This window comes from Ogataea polymorpha (genome assembly GCF_001664045.1).
Source record: "Ogataea polymorpha strain NCYC 495 leu1.1 chromosome Unknown OGAPOscaffold_7, whole genome shotgun sequence".
NCBI classification, from domain to species: Eukaryota; Fungi; Ascomycota; class Pichiomycetes; order Pichiales; family Pichiaceae; genus Ogataea; species Ogataea polymorpha.
In genome coordinates this window covers 588,977-603,462 of record NW_017264704.1, presented here as the reverse complement: position 1 = coordinate 603,462, position 14,486 = coordinate 588,977, and the positions used below count along the sequence as shown (strand labels likewise).

The 14,486-nt window shown below is 41.2% G+C and overlaps 10 protein-coding genes across 10 annotated transcripts; 5 read left to right on the top strand and 5 right to left on the bottom strand.

Annotated features, from left to right (window-relative positions):
* Positions 1-33: 33 nt before the first annotated feature.
* Positions 34-1,087, bottom strand: OGAPODRAFT_17502 (uncharacterized protein; the record flags this gene model as incomplete). Its single annotated transcript, XM_018355156.1, has 1 exon — positions 34-1,087. A coding segment is annotated over one exon (1,004 nt), but the record flags the coding sequence as incomplete, so codon positions are not given.
* Positions 1,088-1,547: 460 nt separating this feature from the next.
* Positions 1,548-2,901, top strand: OGAPODRAFT_52299 (essential component of the Arp2/3 complex; the record flags this gene model as incomplete). Its single annotated transcript, XM_018355733.1, has 2 exons — positions 1,548-1,581; positions 1,625-2,901. 2 exons carry the CDS (start codon positions 1,548-1,550, stop codon positions 2,899-2,901), a joined length of 1,311 nt encoding a protein of 436 aa, XP_018208828.1.
* A 146-nt stretch (positions 2,902-3,047) lies between these two features.
* Positions 3,048-3,443, bottom strand: OGAPODRAFT_42553 (uncharacterized protein; the record flags this gene model as incomplete). The annotated part of the gene is made up of 1 exon (XM_018355437.1): positions 3,048-3,443. A coding segment is annotated over one exon (396 nt), but the record flags the coding sequence as incomplete, so codon positions are not given.
* Positions 3,444-3,542: 99 nt separating this feature from the next.
* OGAPODRAFT_17497 (uncharacterized protein) lies at positions 3,543-4,760 on the top strand. Its single transcript, XM_018355155.1, has one exon. The coding sequence runs from the start codon at positions 3,686-3,688 to the stop codon at positions 4,718-4,720; it is 1,035 nt and encodes a 344-aa protein (XP_018208826.1). The 5' UTR covers positions 3,543-3,685; the 3' UTR covers positions 4,721-4,760.
* Positions 4,761-4,865: 105 nt separating this feature from the next.
* OGAPODRAFT_43645 (uncharacterized protein) lies at positions 4,866-5,540 on the top strand (the record flags this gene model as incomplete). Its single annotated transcript, XM_018355458.1, has 1 exon — positions 4,866-5,540. A coding segment is annotated over one exon (675 nt), but the record flags the coding sequence as incomplete, so codon positions are not given.
* A 364-nt stretch (positions 5,541-5,904) lies between these two features.
* Positions 5,905-7,021, top strand: OGAPODRAFT_103496 (uncharacterized protein; the record flags this gene model as incomplete). The annotated part of the gene is made up of 1 exon (XM_018353182.1): positions 5,905-7,021. One exon carries the CDS (start codon positions 5,905-5,907, stop codon positions 6,955-6,957), a length of 1,053 nt encoding a protein of 350 aa, XP_018208824.1. The 3' UTR covers positions 6,958-7,021.
* On the bottom strand, positions 7,007-9,905 carry OGAPODRAFT_17496 (uncharacterized protein; the record flags this gene model as incomplete). Its single annotated transcript, XM_018355154.1, has 1 exon — positions 7,007-9,905. The coding sequence occupies exon 1, from the start codon at positions 8,076-8,078 to the stop codon at positions 7,008-7,010; it is 1,071 nt and encodes a 356-aa protein (XP_018208823.1). The 5' UTR covers positions 8,079-9,905.
* Positions 9,906-10,082: 177 nt separating this feature from the next.
* OGAPODRAFT_83793 (uncharacterized protein) lies at positions 10,083-11,699 on the bottom strand (the record flags this gene model as incomplete). The annotated part of the gene is made up of 2 exons (XM_018356736.1): positions 10,083-11,346; positions 11,542-11,699. The coding sequence occupies 2 exons, from the start codon at positions 11,697-11,699 to the stop codon at positions 10,083-10,085; spliced, it is 1,422 nt and encodes a 473-aa protein (XP_018208822.1).
* Positions 11,700-11,996: 297 nt separating this feature from the next.
* OGAPODRAFT_83792 (uncharacterized protein) lies at positions 11,997-13,326 on the top strand. The gene is made up of 2 exons (XM_018356735.1): positions 11,997-12,114; positions 12,172-13,326. The coding sequence occupies exons 1-2, from the start codon at positions 12,068-12,070 to the stop codon at positions 13,304-13,306; spliced, it is 1,182 nt and encodes a 393-aa protein (XP_018208821.1). The 5' UTR covers positions 11,997-12,067; the 3' UTR covers positions 13,307-13,326.
* A 49-nt stretch (positions 13,327-13,375) lies between these two features.
* OGAPODRAFT_17494 (uncharacterized protein) lies at positions 13,376-14,380 on the bottom strand. Its single transcript, XM_018355153.1, has one exon. The coding sequence runs from the start codon at positions 14,239-14,241 to the stop codon at positions 13,429-13,431; it is 813 nt and encodes a 270-aa protein (XP_018208820.1). The 5' UTR covers positions 14,242-14,380; the 3' UTR covers positions 13,376-13,428.
* Positions 14,381-14,486: the final 106 nt, after the last annotated feature.

The following is a 14,486-nucleotide window of genomic DNA, read 5'->3' as shown; positions in this document are numbered from 1 at the left end:
CCTATATTTTCCTATAAGAGATATTTCACTCCAGCCTTTCTCATCAGAAAAACGATTGACCCTAACAGCCTGCTTCATTGATGTCATAATTTAGAATCTCTGAGCCTTTGCTGAATTCTTGATTTCAGAAGATCCAATAAACTTTCAGTGTCGCTTGCGAATTTCCTTATTCCCTCAGATAGCTTTTCAGTTGCCATCTGGTTTTCATTCAAGTTGAACCTAAACATTGGCTCATTATCAATAAAGCTAGATTGATCCAATTTGCAACGCTGAGAACTTCTTGCCGAATCAAGCACTTTTTCGATCCTTGTATTCGATTTGACCATCGCTTCCAACAAATTTGGTGAAATCGTGAGATAATCGCAGCCTGCTAGCTCCTCAATCTGGTCTACATTTCGAAATGATGCCCCCATAACAATTGTACGATACCCAAATTTCTTGTAATAATCAAAAATTTCTTTCACCGATAAAACTCCTGGGTCTTCATTCTTTGCATACTGCCTAGCTTCCCTAGCTTTGTACCAATCCAATATCCTACCTACAAAAGGCGAAATCAAAGTCACTTCTGCCTCGGCGCAAGCTACCGCTTGAGTAAAAGAAAACACCAGAGTGAGGTTGCAATGAACTCCATAAGTGGATTCTAATTCTCTTGCTGCAAGAATTCCTTCGTAAGTGGCAGCAATTTTAATGAGGACTCGCTCCTTCGATATCCCTCTAGCTTCATACAAGGACACTAAATCTAGAGCTTTCCGAACAGTTGCCTTTCGGTCAAATGATAGTCGAGCGTCAACTTCTGTGGACACTCTCCCAGGAATCAGTTCCAATATTCTAGATCCAAATTCAACCAGCAGTCTGTCGGAAGCGATCAGAGCTTTGTTTTCAATGTCCAAACTTTTCTGGTTTTCAAGCACGTAATCCACGCAATTATCAATTAATTGTTGGTATTCAGTTTTCTTGGCAGCTGCCAAAATCAGCGAGGGATTAGTAGTAGCATCTTGTGGCTTATATTCTTTGATAGTTTCAAATTCTCCCGTATCTATTACGACAGTTGTGCCACATTGTTTCAAGTATTCAAGTGAATTCATTCGTTGGTTTTGTTGTCCGCCAGCTCGTAGGATGGTCTATTACGTGACTTATATATTTTTTCCGTATTTATTTAAACTGTCGCTTAAATAGCCTACAATCTTCCAGGCACGCTTTTTACCGCTCTCGCAGTAAAGTACTCCTTTCCAGGAGCCTGTACCATTCCCCTAACGATTTGAATTCGCTCTCTATGTAAGTATACCATTTGTCTTTACTTTCTTCTTGACCGTTTAGTTTACAACAAAACTTTTGTTGTGCCCAAAGGTTATGAGCACGTGTGATGCTCTCTCCTGCTGAAAAGGACAGAATGATAAATTAATTATGAAACCGGAGGAAAGATAATTCAGATTAATCAACACAATCTAGATTATATACTCACCAATATTTTCGCCTTCTTGGACTCTTTAATATTTGCCGTGATCATTTGAGACAATCTTTTAAGTCAATTGTGTCCAGAGAAAAATATGGCGAGCATCAATACACCGGCCGTCGTAATGGGTATGTTGAGTTACATATTATTAAATGTCCTACTAACAGTTAGATAATGGAACCGGTTTAACCAAACTTGGTTTTGCTGGAAATGATTCTCCATCATGGGTTTTTCCTACTGCAATAGCAACTAGACTTTCCGGTTCATCCAGTAAACCCCCTGCCCCTTCAAAACCCTCATTTTTAACCTCGTCTACAAGCTCTTCTTCTGGAAAGAGCTCAGGAGGGAATCTTTCATTGAAAAGGGACATGGAGGATCTTGATTTTTTCATAGGTGATGAGGCTTTGCAGGCTGCCAAGGGTCCATCTTATGCACTTAATTATCCAATAAGACATGGTCAAATCGAAAATTGGGATCAAATGGAGAGATTCTGGGAAAACTCTATTTTCAAGTACCTAAAATGCGAACCTGAGGACCATTACTTTCTTCTCACAGAGCCACCATTAAATCCGCCAGAGAATAGGGAAAACACGGCTGAAATCATGTTTGAATCATTCAATTGTGCCGGGCTTTATATCGCTGTGCAGGCAGTTTTGGCTCTCGCCGCTTCATGGACCTCTTCCAAGGTGGTTGACAGATCATTGACAGGTACAGTTATAGATTCAGGAGATGGAGTGACCCATGTGATTCCTGTCGCAGAAGGTTATGTTATTGGGTCTGCGATAAAAAATATTCCAATTGCAGGAAGAGATATTACAAGCTTTATTCAGACTCTTCTGAGAGAAAGGGGCGAAAAGGATACATCACTGAAAACTGCTGAGCAAATTAAACAGCAGTTTTGCTACGTTTGTCCAGATATCGTGAAGGAGTTTAACAAGTTTGATTCACATCCTGATATGTTTGCCAAATACATTGTCGAAACTGTCAATAGATCTAAAATTGAGGTTGATGTGGGATATGAGAGATTTCTTGCACCAGAAATATTTTTCAATCCCGAGATAGCATCTTCAGATTTCCTAACTCCACTTCCAACAATCGTGGACCAGGTTATTCAGTCTTCCCCAATAGATGTTCGTAAGAACCTTTACAAAAATATTGTTTTGAGCGGTGGTTCTACTATGTTCAAAGATTTCGGAAGACGACTGCAAAGAGATTTGAAATCGCTGGTCAATGAAAGAGTCGCCCAGAGTGAGCGTCTTAGTGGTTCCAAATCAAGTGGTGTCACTGTACAAGTGATTTCACACAAAAGACAAAAGAACGCTGTGTGGTTTGGAGGCTCGTTGTTGGCCCAGACAGCAGAATTTAAAAGCTACTGTCATACCAAACGAGATTACGAAGAGTATGGGCCAAACATTGTTCGAAACTTTTCTCTATTCAGCGTTCCATGAAGTTGCCTTACTCGTTCAGTTTACTTGGACAAATACTGATGTATCAGTTGTCGTATATTGGTCATTAAAAAATTTATCGATCTCATTACTCGTTAAGTCACTCAAAACCGGCTTTGCAAATCCAATTTAGACTCGCAAAATGCCATCCATTTCCTGATTATTGGATGATTTCGCTCATCCAACATGTTTAACTTAGTATCAAAAAAGTCTGTTTGTAGTACTTTTTTTATGTTCAATTCATGGAATGCAGAATCATAGTCTTCAGCTGAGATTTTTGATGACTTCAAAAGACTTCTCATTTGAGCCAATATCTCACCAACCCGCGCTCCAATCCTGGCTCCTATAGGATATCCCTCGTCAAAACCTTGCTGCAAGCTTTCTTCTTTGGCCTTCGAAATCCCATCTAAATATCCTTGTCTAGCATGCTTTCTTTTCAAAGACAACAAATCAACATGAACAGGACCATTATCATCCCGACCATAGGTTTCGGTGGCAGCCGGTTTGTATTCTTCATCATCTGAAAGCCATATATCATCAAAAGTCATTTTTCATCAATGCACAGTGTTTTTACCCGGTCCACGTAATTATAAAGAAAAGGCAAAAAAACATTTTACTTACTATTGTGCCAAGAAAGCTATATTCTTAAGAGCACTTTTAAATTGGTATACCTATCAAAAGGCCCAGATAATTGCCTGGAGTGACAACAATTTGTCTTTTCAAGCTTTGTGGAAAGTGGTTGGAACCAAGATTCAAAACAAGGTGAAGAATCTTCAAAACTTATATTATGGCTCACAATCTTATCACTCAGGTCCAGCAACATGAGGAAACTCCGGTTTCACAAGTGCCAACAGATATAGATGATTACAATACGGAAATCAAAATGAATCTTCGAGGGCAATTGTTTAGCATTACAAAAGATGATTTAATGGCTTTGCCTGAAAGTATCTTGCTTTGTTTGTTCCCTAATGGGGTGTTCGTTGATATGAATGGAAACATAATTACCAACCTAACGGAGGACGACATTGTATTTGTCAACTTTTCTCCAGATTGTTTTCAGTATATCTGCCAAGTCTTCGATACCGCTGTGCATGATTTACAACTGAGCGAACAAGCGGGCCAACATCAGCAGATTTACGATATCAACGATCCAAATATTCTCAATGACAAACCCTCGATAATTGTCTTACGTGAGGATTTGGACTATTATTGTATTCCTCCCGTCGCTGGCCTCGATGCGGACGCAATGAAAAAGATAAAGCTTTTTGTTGGCGAGGAGTTGGTGAAAAACACTAAGATATTTGATGGGCTAGGCTATGAACCAGGTAGACAACTGAAGCCCGCTGAGCAACACTTGCTGGACATGCTTTGCTCCTCGGGTTTCAAAATTGACGGCGAATGGGGACATCGTTCTCTCGAACCTGGTAAAACGGTTGTTTTCTCGCTGGCGCTGGTTCGCTTGGCTACTGAAAGCTCAGAGGCTCCCTCTGTGGAGGGATCACCATCTTTAAAGCCAATGTCGTCTGTCAGTTCGTTATCAAGTCAACCAGAGAAACGAAAGTCTCGCTTAAGTACTCTTGCTCATGCTGTTTCGAGGTCAGGGTCTCGTGGAAGGAAAGAGAAAAATTCAACGGCTACAAAGCTACTTTTGTTTTGGAGGAAACCAGCAAGAAAATGTTGGTGGTCTGATTCAGTGCTCGATATTGATATCTCCAGCCTGCGAATCAAGAATGCGAACGGGCAACCTTTGAGCCACTCAACGATTAAGATCCATATACGACGGGTGTGGACTTTGGAGCTTTCTGTGGTTGGCATTCAGTAGGGTTTGTATGATAAAGTCAAATGTCAGATATCATGACGATTAGATTATCTCTAAAAAAATGCGCTCAACAATTAGCATATGCATCGATATCTGTATCTTTTGATAAGATTTATTTCATTTTTTTTTCCTTTTATGCAATCAAACGATGTTGACACTGTCACACATGTCACAGCTTCTCGGCTGGCTTTACTTTTCTTGCTGGTCCTTGTCGTTCTACCCAACTATTCTTTCCAACATGAGATTAAAATCAGTACAAGGAATATCAATTGACTTCATGTTTTTTAACACAGCAGGTTTTACTCTATATTCCCTTTACACGGGATTTCTGTGTTACAGTACTAAAATCCAATATGAATTTTATCTTCGTCATGATAAGTATCCATTGATCAAATCTAACGATTTCTTTTTTGGAATTCATGGCCTTCTCCTTAATTTACTCCTTATCAGTCAGGCGTATTTTTGGAGATTCAAGAAAAATGATAATCAAGTCATCTCCAGCATATGCAAGCTTGTATATGCTACCTTGGTTTTGTTTTCCGCAGGGTATGGGTTAATAATTCATTTCACTTACGGGAAACGGTATTGGATTGATCTTCTCACGTCGCTCGGTATGGCCAAGATTTTTATGAGTGTGTGCAAGAACATTCCACAGGCTATTTACAATTACAACCGGAAGTCAACACATGGCTGGCCAATTCAAATGGTCTGGCTTGATTTTGCTGGTGCAGTGTTCTCTTTTTCGCAGCTTTTCTTGGATGCGTATGTCGCCGGCGACATAAGAAGCATCTTCAACAACTTGCCAAAGTTCTTGTTGAGTATAGAAGTTGCCCTGGCTGATCTGGTATTTTTTACCCAGCACTATTTTTTATACTATCAGACGGACAACGAACGTTTTGGTCTATCGAAATCCTTTCATTCGTATAGCGCGATTTTGGAGGAGGATCAAAATTTTTTGCGAGAACATCAACACGATCACGATCATGAGCCTTTCCACAACATTCGATGCACTGTAAGTCCAATTGATAAGGACGAACTACAACGTCTTTTACCTTAAGGGGGCAAGTATATAAATGACGTAATCAAATCACATGACTTGTCACAATAAAACTATGCACCATCTCTGACTATTGAAATTTCTTCGAATAACCATGTTCAAACGTCTACTTAGCAGCACCAAGGGGGCAATGGAATCTTACAATGCTTCTTTTGATCCCTTGCTTGCAAGCAAGGGATTAACTAGTGCCGTAGGAAATACTCCTTTGGTAAAGCTTAACCGGATTAGTGACGAGATTGGCCGCAATATATATGGGAAAGCAGAGTGGATGAATCCCGGAGGATCTGTTAAAGACCGTGCAGCTTTGTTTTTCATTGAGGAGGCGGAGAAACGTGGTTTGATCAAACCAGGTGGCACTATAGTGGAAGGAACTGCCGGGAATACTGGTATCGGTCTTGCCCACGTTGCTCGCTCAAAAGGATACAATGTCGTAATCTACATGCCTAATACCCAAGCCCCTTCAAAAATTCAAACACTGAAACTGCTAGGATGTGAAGTCTATCCGGTTCCTGTCGTGCCATTTGACAATCCTGAAAATTTCAATCATCAAGCTAGAAGGCATGCTGAAAGATTGGAAAATGCGTATTGGACTAACCAGTTTGATAACCTTGACAATAGAATGGCTCACATTAAGATGACTGGGCCAGAAATATACAAACAACTTGAAGGTAAAGTTCATGCGTTTACGTGTAGTTTGGGAACAGGAGGCACGTGGTGCGGAACTTCAAGATATCTGAAGACTCAAAATCCAGAAATTAAATGTTATGTTGCAGAGCCGCCTGGGTCATGTGTTTATTCATATGTCAAGACTGGTGGCAAAAGTCTAGAAAGATCAGGGTCCTCGTTCACTGAGGGCATTGGTCAAGGTCGCATTACGAACAACGTCGCGCAGGATATCGAGTTGGCAGATGATGCTTTCTTGATCCCGGACGAAGAAACTATTGCCATGCTCTACAGACTTCTGGACGAGGAAGGAATTTATGTTGGAGGCACTTCAGCTCTAAATGTGGTGGCTGCCGTAAGGGCAGCCAAGCTTCTTCCGGAACAATCGAATATTGTCACCATATTGGCCGATTCTGCACACAAATACTGTGATAGAATATTCAGCAAAAGCTGGTTACAGAGCAAAAACTTGTATGAAGCTATTCCTGACAAGCTGAGAAAATATGCAATTCTTGAATAGTGTATAGGAAAAATATGACTCTCGAAGTTGGGCCGGATTAACTGGTCTGGTCATCTCAAACCAAATCCCTCGCTATACCATATAGCTTTGTACAATTTCGATTCAAATATTTCCTTTGAAGGATAAACGTAAAGACAGAGCTCGTTGAAACATGTATGGGCGATTGGTAAGCGGTTTGGGTTTGAATCAACAAGCTTCGTAATTTTAAAAGTTAGGGATGGCAGTCCAGTCGCCGGCAATCTATCCGATCCTGTAATGAAAAGTAGTATTCTGCGCTGATCAGCAGCACTTTTGCGCTCGAAATAATCCCAGAACCAATTGACAACAGTGTCAGTTTCAAAGAAACCACTATACTTAGTCACAGACTTCAAAATCTCGATATCAATTTTTTGATTTCGATAGTCTTCCCCAATCAATATCAATTCGATTTCCTCAGGAGTAAACAAGGATAAAGCATTTCCGCCAATGACGTGTTGAAAGCCGTTCAAAAACGATTTGAAGGGCGCTTTCACCTTGTCATTGAGAAAAAATGAGCAATATCTTTCCACGTATTCATACTTGTTTTCATTCGTTACCCTGATGGATGATCCCCCTCTAACAAGGTCTTCGTGATGCATCACTCCAAATATATCTGCATAAGAAACTGTAAAGAACAACTCAAGGTCACTAACATCCTCCAGTTTCAATAATCTTTTGAAATTGTGCCCGACGTCTGGATTCAATTGGATAAAGTCGTTCAAAGTAACCTTTTGCCCCATCAATTTTTTGTAAAGTGCCTTCGGCAATCGAAGGTCAAGGATCGTAGAGTTGTATATTGCCAACCCAAGCACAACACCAACTAGATAATAGAGCTCGTCATTGTCTAAATTGGAAATTGAAAACCAACATAATCCAGATGTTTCATCATAAGAAAATAATCCCTTGTCCGCATTGAATAAGTCTTTAGTGAGCAACAAAAACCACTCCTTTTTTAACCCACCTGCATCAATTCCAGGTTCATCAACAAATTCTACCCTCAAAAGTTTCTTGAAATCTGTTTGATGGGATTTAATGCACCGTAGTGAATCAGGGGTGATGAAGTTTCTCCTCACGCGGACCTTGAAATAAACATCAAAAGGCATTTTTTTGTTAAGAGACTGGATAAACGCTTCCTCTGCCTTTCGCTCCATCATTCGTTTCGCCTCATGCTCAAGAATTGATATTTTAGCCGCTAAAGATAGAAGGAAGGGAAATTGACAAAATGTGAATGAAGACTTCTTCAAAGTCCCATTGGCACTAGAAAGTCCTAAATAGCTGGCCTTTGTTTCAGCTTGCAAGTAGTCAACCACTAGCTGCAGAGAGTCTTTGTTTGTTGTGCTTTGTTCGTGCTTTATGGTCGAAGCGTGGAATTGCCAAGCATCAAAATCTTGCTTCACATTCACATAGTCAACAAGATTATTGTAGAACAATGCATCACTGACTTTCTTATTTTTTTTGTTTGCAATAAACAGGAACGATGCTAATCTGCCCGCAGTACGCAAATGCCAATCATCACCGTATTGTTGTAATCTGATCTTTACTTCATGTTCTTTTGACTCTTTCTTACCCGACCAGAACGATGAACTTGAAGAAATACCTGTACGTCTTCCTCCCGAGGAGATATAAAGAGGTAGACCAATGAACAAGCCAAAATCAGAGCTTTTAGAGGTGGGGCGGATAAAATGGGCATTAAGGTTTTCTTTAAAGTTGATGTCATCGCTCATGGAAACATTTAAATAAGACCCAGGCTGTATAATCGAGTTGTACAGCTCATAATTAATACACCTTGTGAGCTGAAAAGTAATGTAGAGGTTGATGAAGTCAATCTTTTTCACGAACTCATCGTGTGGCAATCTAGACCACCAATAAGTAAGGCGGCTCGTGATTTTCTTTTCTGAGTAAGAAAGCAATCCAATGACCCGCTTAAGGATATCATAACAAGATGTCTTCAGGTCGGGCGCAAGACCGTCTGTACAGGAATCGATTCCACTTATCAAACAGTCAGGTAAAATGGGAATTTCCAGCAAAATCAGTAGCCAGTTAATATCAGCAGGCTCCTTCATGGAAGGTGGATGTTTGAGTAAATAAAGGGCACCTAGTAGAAGCTTGTAGAGCGGACGTTTCGTGGGCAGACTCAACAGTAACGCAAATGATTTTTTTGCTTCGTTGAAGTTTAAGTTTGGGGAACGGTAATTCGGTGGGGTCAAATCTGACAGTCTAAATGAGCTATTGAGTATGGAAAAAGTAGAAAATGCTTCATAGAGCATGTCCTCCAAGGGTTTGAATATTTCGTGTGGATTGTAATTATCTCCAGCGGATTTTCTTTTGGTGGAGCATTGGTTGATGAACTGTTTCAAAAAAGAATAAGATAGTGCTCTAGCAACTGTATTTGGTGACAGTTCAGAAACTTCTCTAGTTTCTTCAATGACAGTCATATGCGTTTGACAAACCAAGCAACGGACCTTGTTAATATCTGCTGGGTACTTTAGCATTGTTCCGCAACACCTGCAAGAGTCAACAACAATACTGGGTGATATTCTCTGTGATTGCGATGTTGCTGATTTCGAAGGCGGTCTAACTTGGGAGGCATCACTGTTCAGATTGGATATCAACGTGTTAGAATCTAAGCCATCCTGTGAAATCTCAGTTGACTCGTCGAAAGGGGCTGAAGTTTGTGCTTGGACAGAAGGATTAAAAAAAGAAGCCTGTCTGTTCCACATTTTTGATATCCAGGACTGTTTCACATTTGACGATGGAGGAGAAGGCATCTTCAAAAAAGATAGATCAACCTACCGGTAACACACGCCGCTTCAACTTAATGCTTAGTTGCTTTTGAATGAGCACTAAAGAACACAGACAATATCTTCCCGTATTTCTTCAGATGCTAGTTCGCCAACTAAGATGATATACAATGATAAGTTGAGCACGACTATCGGTCAGGCTTTCATTTATAACAAGGGGAATATTTAGGTTTATTTGTCTGGTACAAAAATAGCACAGCCAAAGTGCATTAGCGATATTTAAAGTTATAAGGCCGTATGTATGTGTGTGTGTATTCCAAAAATTTAGAGAAAACGAATTAGGGCTGTAAGAAAATCTATGACAATTCATCGATTGTATGATTTATCTCCGGTGATCCACCTGTTCACCATATCAAGAGCAGCTTCTGGTTGGTCATGAGGAACCATGTGGCCCGCATCGTAAACCCGGGCAAATGTCAGTTGTCCATTGGTCTTAATCTCTCCCGCAGGAAGGCCCTCGATTTCCGTGTACCAGTTCTTGAATTCTGCCTTCTGGTAAGAGGCACTATTTTTCCATTCCAATACTTCCGTCCAGGCCAAGTTTCCCAGCCAGTTGCAAATATAGTCTTTGTCTCCTGCGTAAATAAGAACTGGGAGACCAGCATCTAGAACTTTTGCCACGTACTGCTGAAATGGCTTTGTTTCGTCTCCTGTCAAGATGAATTGTCGAAAAACTTCATCATCACAGTCACTGTAGATATCAACTTCTGCTCCCAGTGCCTCTTTAACGTCAGGAAGATTCATGTACTGGTCGATGTAGTTTATTCCGAGGTAGCAGTTTCCATCTTGAGTTTCACAAGGGCCACGAATATCATAAACATTAAGGCCTGTCTGCTCAAATGGTTCCAATATACGTTCACAGTAAAGATTTGCCGGCAGGCAAGTAACGGCAGATAGAGTTCTATAGCATGCACTAATCAATCGTTTGCAGCGGGAGTACATGTCGTCGATTTTCATGCAGTCACTGTCGGAGAGGATTTGTTTGTAACCCGATAACGATGCATTGCAGGCCATAGGGCCATACCAGCCATATTGGATCAATGGATCTGTAATTCCATTACCAATTAAAATAGAGGTGAGTTCAAAAGACTTGTTCTTGTGATCAAGAATTTCACTTGCAATATTAGGAATGTAGTGACCAGCGTAAGATTCGCCAGCGATATGAAAGTCATTATTCGAAAATCGCGCGAATTTTGTGAAGAATAGCTCCAAGAACGCATAAACATCTTTAGCTGCGACCTTAGTGCTTGAAACAGAGGACCTTGTGCTGTACGAGTAGCCAACACCAACAGGCTGTTCAAGAAAGATGACCGACGCATTATTGTTCCAAGAATAGGGATTGTGGATTGGGGTAAGTGTGGTTCCGTTAAGTGAAGCTGGACCAAGCTCAAATAAGCAGCCCGTCACTGAGCTGCAGCCAGGACCTCCATTTAACCAAAGAATCACAGGGTCGGTCGCGGGATCGTTTCTGCTCTCGAAAAACCAATAAAATAGGTGCTTATCATCATCATTGATATCAAAATATCCTGTATATTGTTTGACAGTATCCACACCGAGACTCAGTGGGTTACTCCGTTTTTTCGTATGCAATCTCAGTTGATAACCTGGCAGGCTTTCAACGCTAATAGTCTCCACATTGTCAGGGTCGCTCTTGATATCAATTGGGAATGAGCTGCTTATAGGACAAACGCTAGATTCATAATCTTTGATGGCTTTTTTGAGCCCCTGTGTACCAAGGAGTTGCTCCAAAGAGCTCCATACAAACCTGACATCGTCCTGGAGAGCACTATCAAGCCATTCAAGGGAATAACGGTATTCAGAATCAACAGAAAGGACCTTCTCACCAATTACTGCGCACTTGACAGCAGTTACCAAAGCGAGGCCAATAAACAGCAATAAAAACAAAAAAGAAGGGAGCCTCATTTGAATGAATTAGAGGGTTGTTTGGGGAATTAATTACTACAAATTTATATGGCTGTGCAGGCTGACACAGTTATTGGTTTCAATTGACATATCGGTTTCTTAAAAGATTCCCATCGATCGGGGATAGCAGGCTCATTTCAGTATTTGAGTTCCCTGGGGCTGTAAGGGATTTATTGGATAAGATGTCCCGCAAAAGTCACATTGTCTTTCTTGCTACCAACATTAAAATTCTCATAACCACTCCTCACGCCACAGAATTTTCTACTCCCTTTCGCACAGAAATTCATTAAAAACCATCTTATCAGACAAGACATCTAGCTTGACCTGTATTGTATCGGCAACTGTTTTGATTTTTACTTACAGTAGCAATGGGCCTTAACAATCCAATTCCGAGATCGCTGAAAACCGAGTCTAAGTAAGTGTTATCAAAAATTCCATCAGGAGTTCGGGAAGTTTCAAACTAACAACTCAGGAAAGCAGCTAAAATTCTAGCTTCCTTCATTAAACCAAACCAGTTGTTTGGGGCAGATGAAGTCATTCCTCGAGAAGTTCTTCTCAATGCCAAGGGATTGGCAGTGATCACTATTCTGAAAGCCGGATTTCTTTTTTCTGGCAGAGCCGGCTCGGGTGTCGTGGTCGCTAGGTTGCCGGACGGCTCATGGTCCGCCCCTTCTGCTATAGTCACCGCAGGTGCAGGTGTTGGTGGACAAGTTGGAGCCGAAGTTACCGATTTTGTTTTCATCCTCAATACCGAGGCTGCAGTTGAATCCTTCGCTCAATTCGGTTCGGTGACTTTGGGTGGTAATATTTCCGTTGCAGCAGGTCCTTTGGGAAGAAATGCGGAAGTCGCAGGCTCTGCCTCTTTCAGAAACGTCGCTCCTGTGTTTGCTTACTCCAAAACAAAAGGTCTTTTCGCCGGTGTCTCGGTGGAAGGCTCTGTCCTTGTCGAAAGAAGAGAGGCTAACAGAAAATTCTATGGTGACATGTGTAAGGCCAGTCAAATCTTGGGAGGTCGTGTGAGACCTCCTCCAGCATGCGAGCCTCTCATGAGAGTGCTCAATAGCAGAGCTTTCACAAGAGCAAGTGCCAATGGTGAGTATTATTCTGACGACGAAGACTATTATAACGATATTCCTTCGGAATTCAGCTCAGAGGCGTCCTCCACCAGATATACCTCTCGCAGATCTTACGGTTCAGATGATGAGGAGTATTCGGATGACGATTCGCCTCGTTCATATTACCATCGCTCTACTCCTGGAACCACGCCTTCGCATTCGAGAAAGCCAACTTCTTGGGAAGATGACGTTTACGATAGATATGATAGAAACAGATCATCCAAATCCGAAGCAAGATCTGCAGGCTACAGGCCAAGGTCAGAAAAACCAGATTTTGGCTATGGGTCCGCTCGCGGAAGCTCAGGATCATCAGGGTCCAAGAAAGCTATCGCTCTCTACACATTTGCGGGAGAGCAACAGGGAGATCTCGGGTTCAAAAAAGGAGACGTGATAACTATTATTCAAAAATCAGATTCAACGGATGATTGGTGGACAGGCAGAATCGGCACCCGGGAAGGCATTTTCCCGGCTAATTATGTTGAGCTAGTGTAACAATAAACTTTCGTTGATTTTTTTGGTTCCATTTTTATATTCTTGAAAATGCTGTTTGCAGGGTCATTCCCCAGTCATATATATAGGTCATATAAAGCTAAATCGTTTTAAGACCCTCATTTCTAGCATTTGGGCACAATACCCAAGTACATCGCACTCTGCACAATTTGAGTTCTAAGCAGGGGGTGCAAAGGTTGGTCTTTCTTGTAGTTGGATTCTAAAAATTTAAAGAATGAATCAACCCTATTAGACCAAAAGAACTTGATGATGTGCTCAGACAATGAATGCACTTTGTGTAGATAAATGCATCCGGTGTTGTTGGAGATCAATGTATCTTCGCCTAAAATTTCAACAGCACAAATGCCTATGATTTGTTCAATCTTGCTGCGAAGATCGACGCTCAATCGCTCTGCATTGCTCTTTTCCTTGGTTTGAACCGTTTCAGCCAATTTTTCCTGTTCGACAGATTTTGCAAAAGCGGCTAGGTGAAATAATTTCGAGGGATCTACATAGGATCTCATCCCAGTAATGTTGGATTGTTCGGGTAGTGGGCCAAAATGATAGCGATGCATGTCGGTAATAACTGTCTCCTTATCTTGGATCTCCACTTTGACCTTGAAGCAGCGAACACCCAGTAGCTTGAGATTATCAATCAAAACGTCAGCATCGGCTTCATTTATCATTTCCACATATCCATAAGCTGTGTAGCCCTTCTTGTTTTCTTGGGGGTATGTTCCATAAAGCTCCACAGACTTTATTGACCCAAAGGTTAAGCACCAATCTTGGAACTTGTCTTTATGCGTGTTGACATTCAACCCCGTGATCAGTATTTTAAGCTTGTATCTTGGTTGAATATCTTGTTTTCGACAATAACTTTTTTCTTCTTTTGGAATTGCACGAGTAACAAATAGCTGCTGCTTATTGATTTCAACCATGTTTAGATGAGACACCGCTTTATCAACGGATTCCTGGTTACTTAGAGTCACCAGAGCCCAGCACCCATTTTTTTTTGGGACCTTCCTTGCTAAGACAGCTAAAACTGGTCCATACGGTTCAACCAGACTCTTGATAACATGTTCCTCAATATTCAAAGGCAAATTTCTCACAAAAATGGAATAATGTGTGCTTATGTCGTTCTTTTGTTTCGTGTTCTGGAATGTGGGCGAAAAAGTAGGGATCT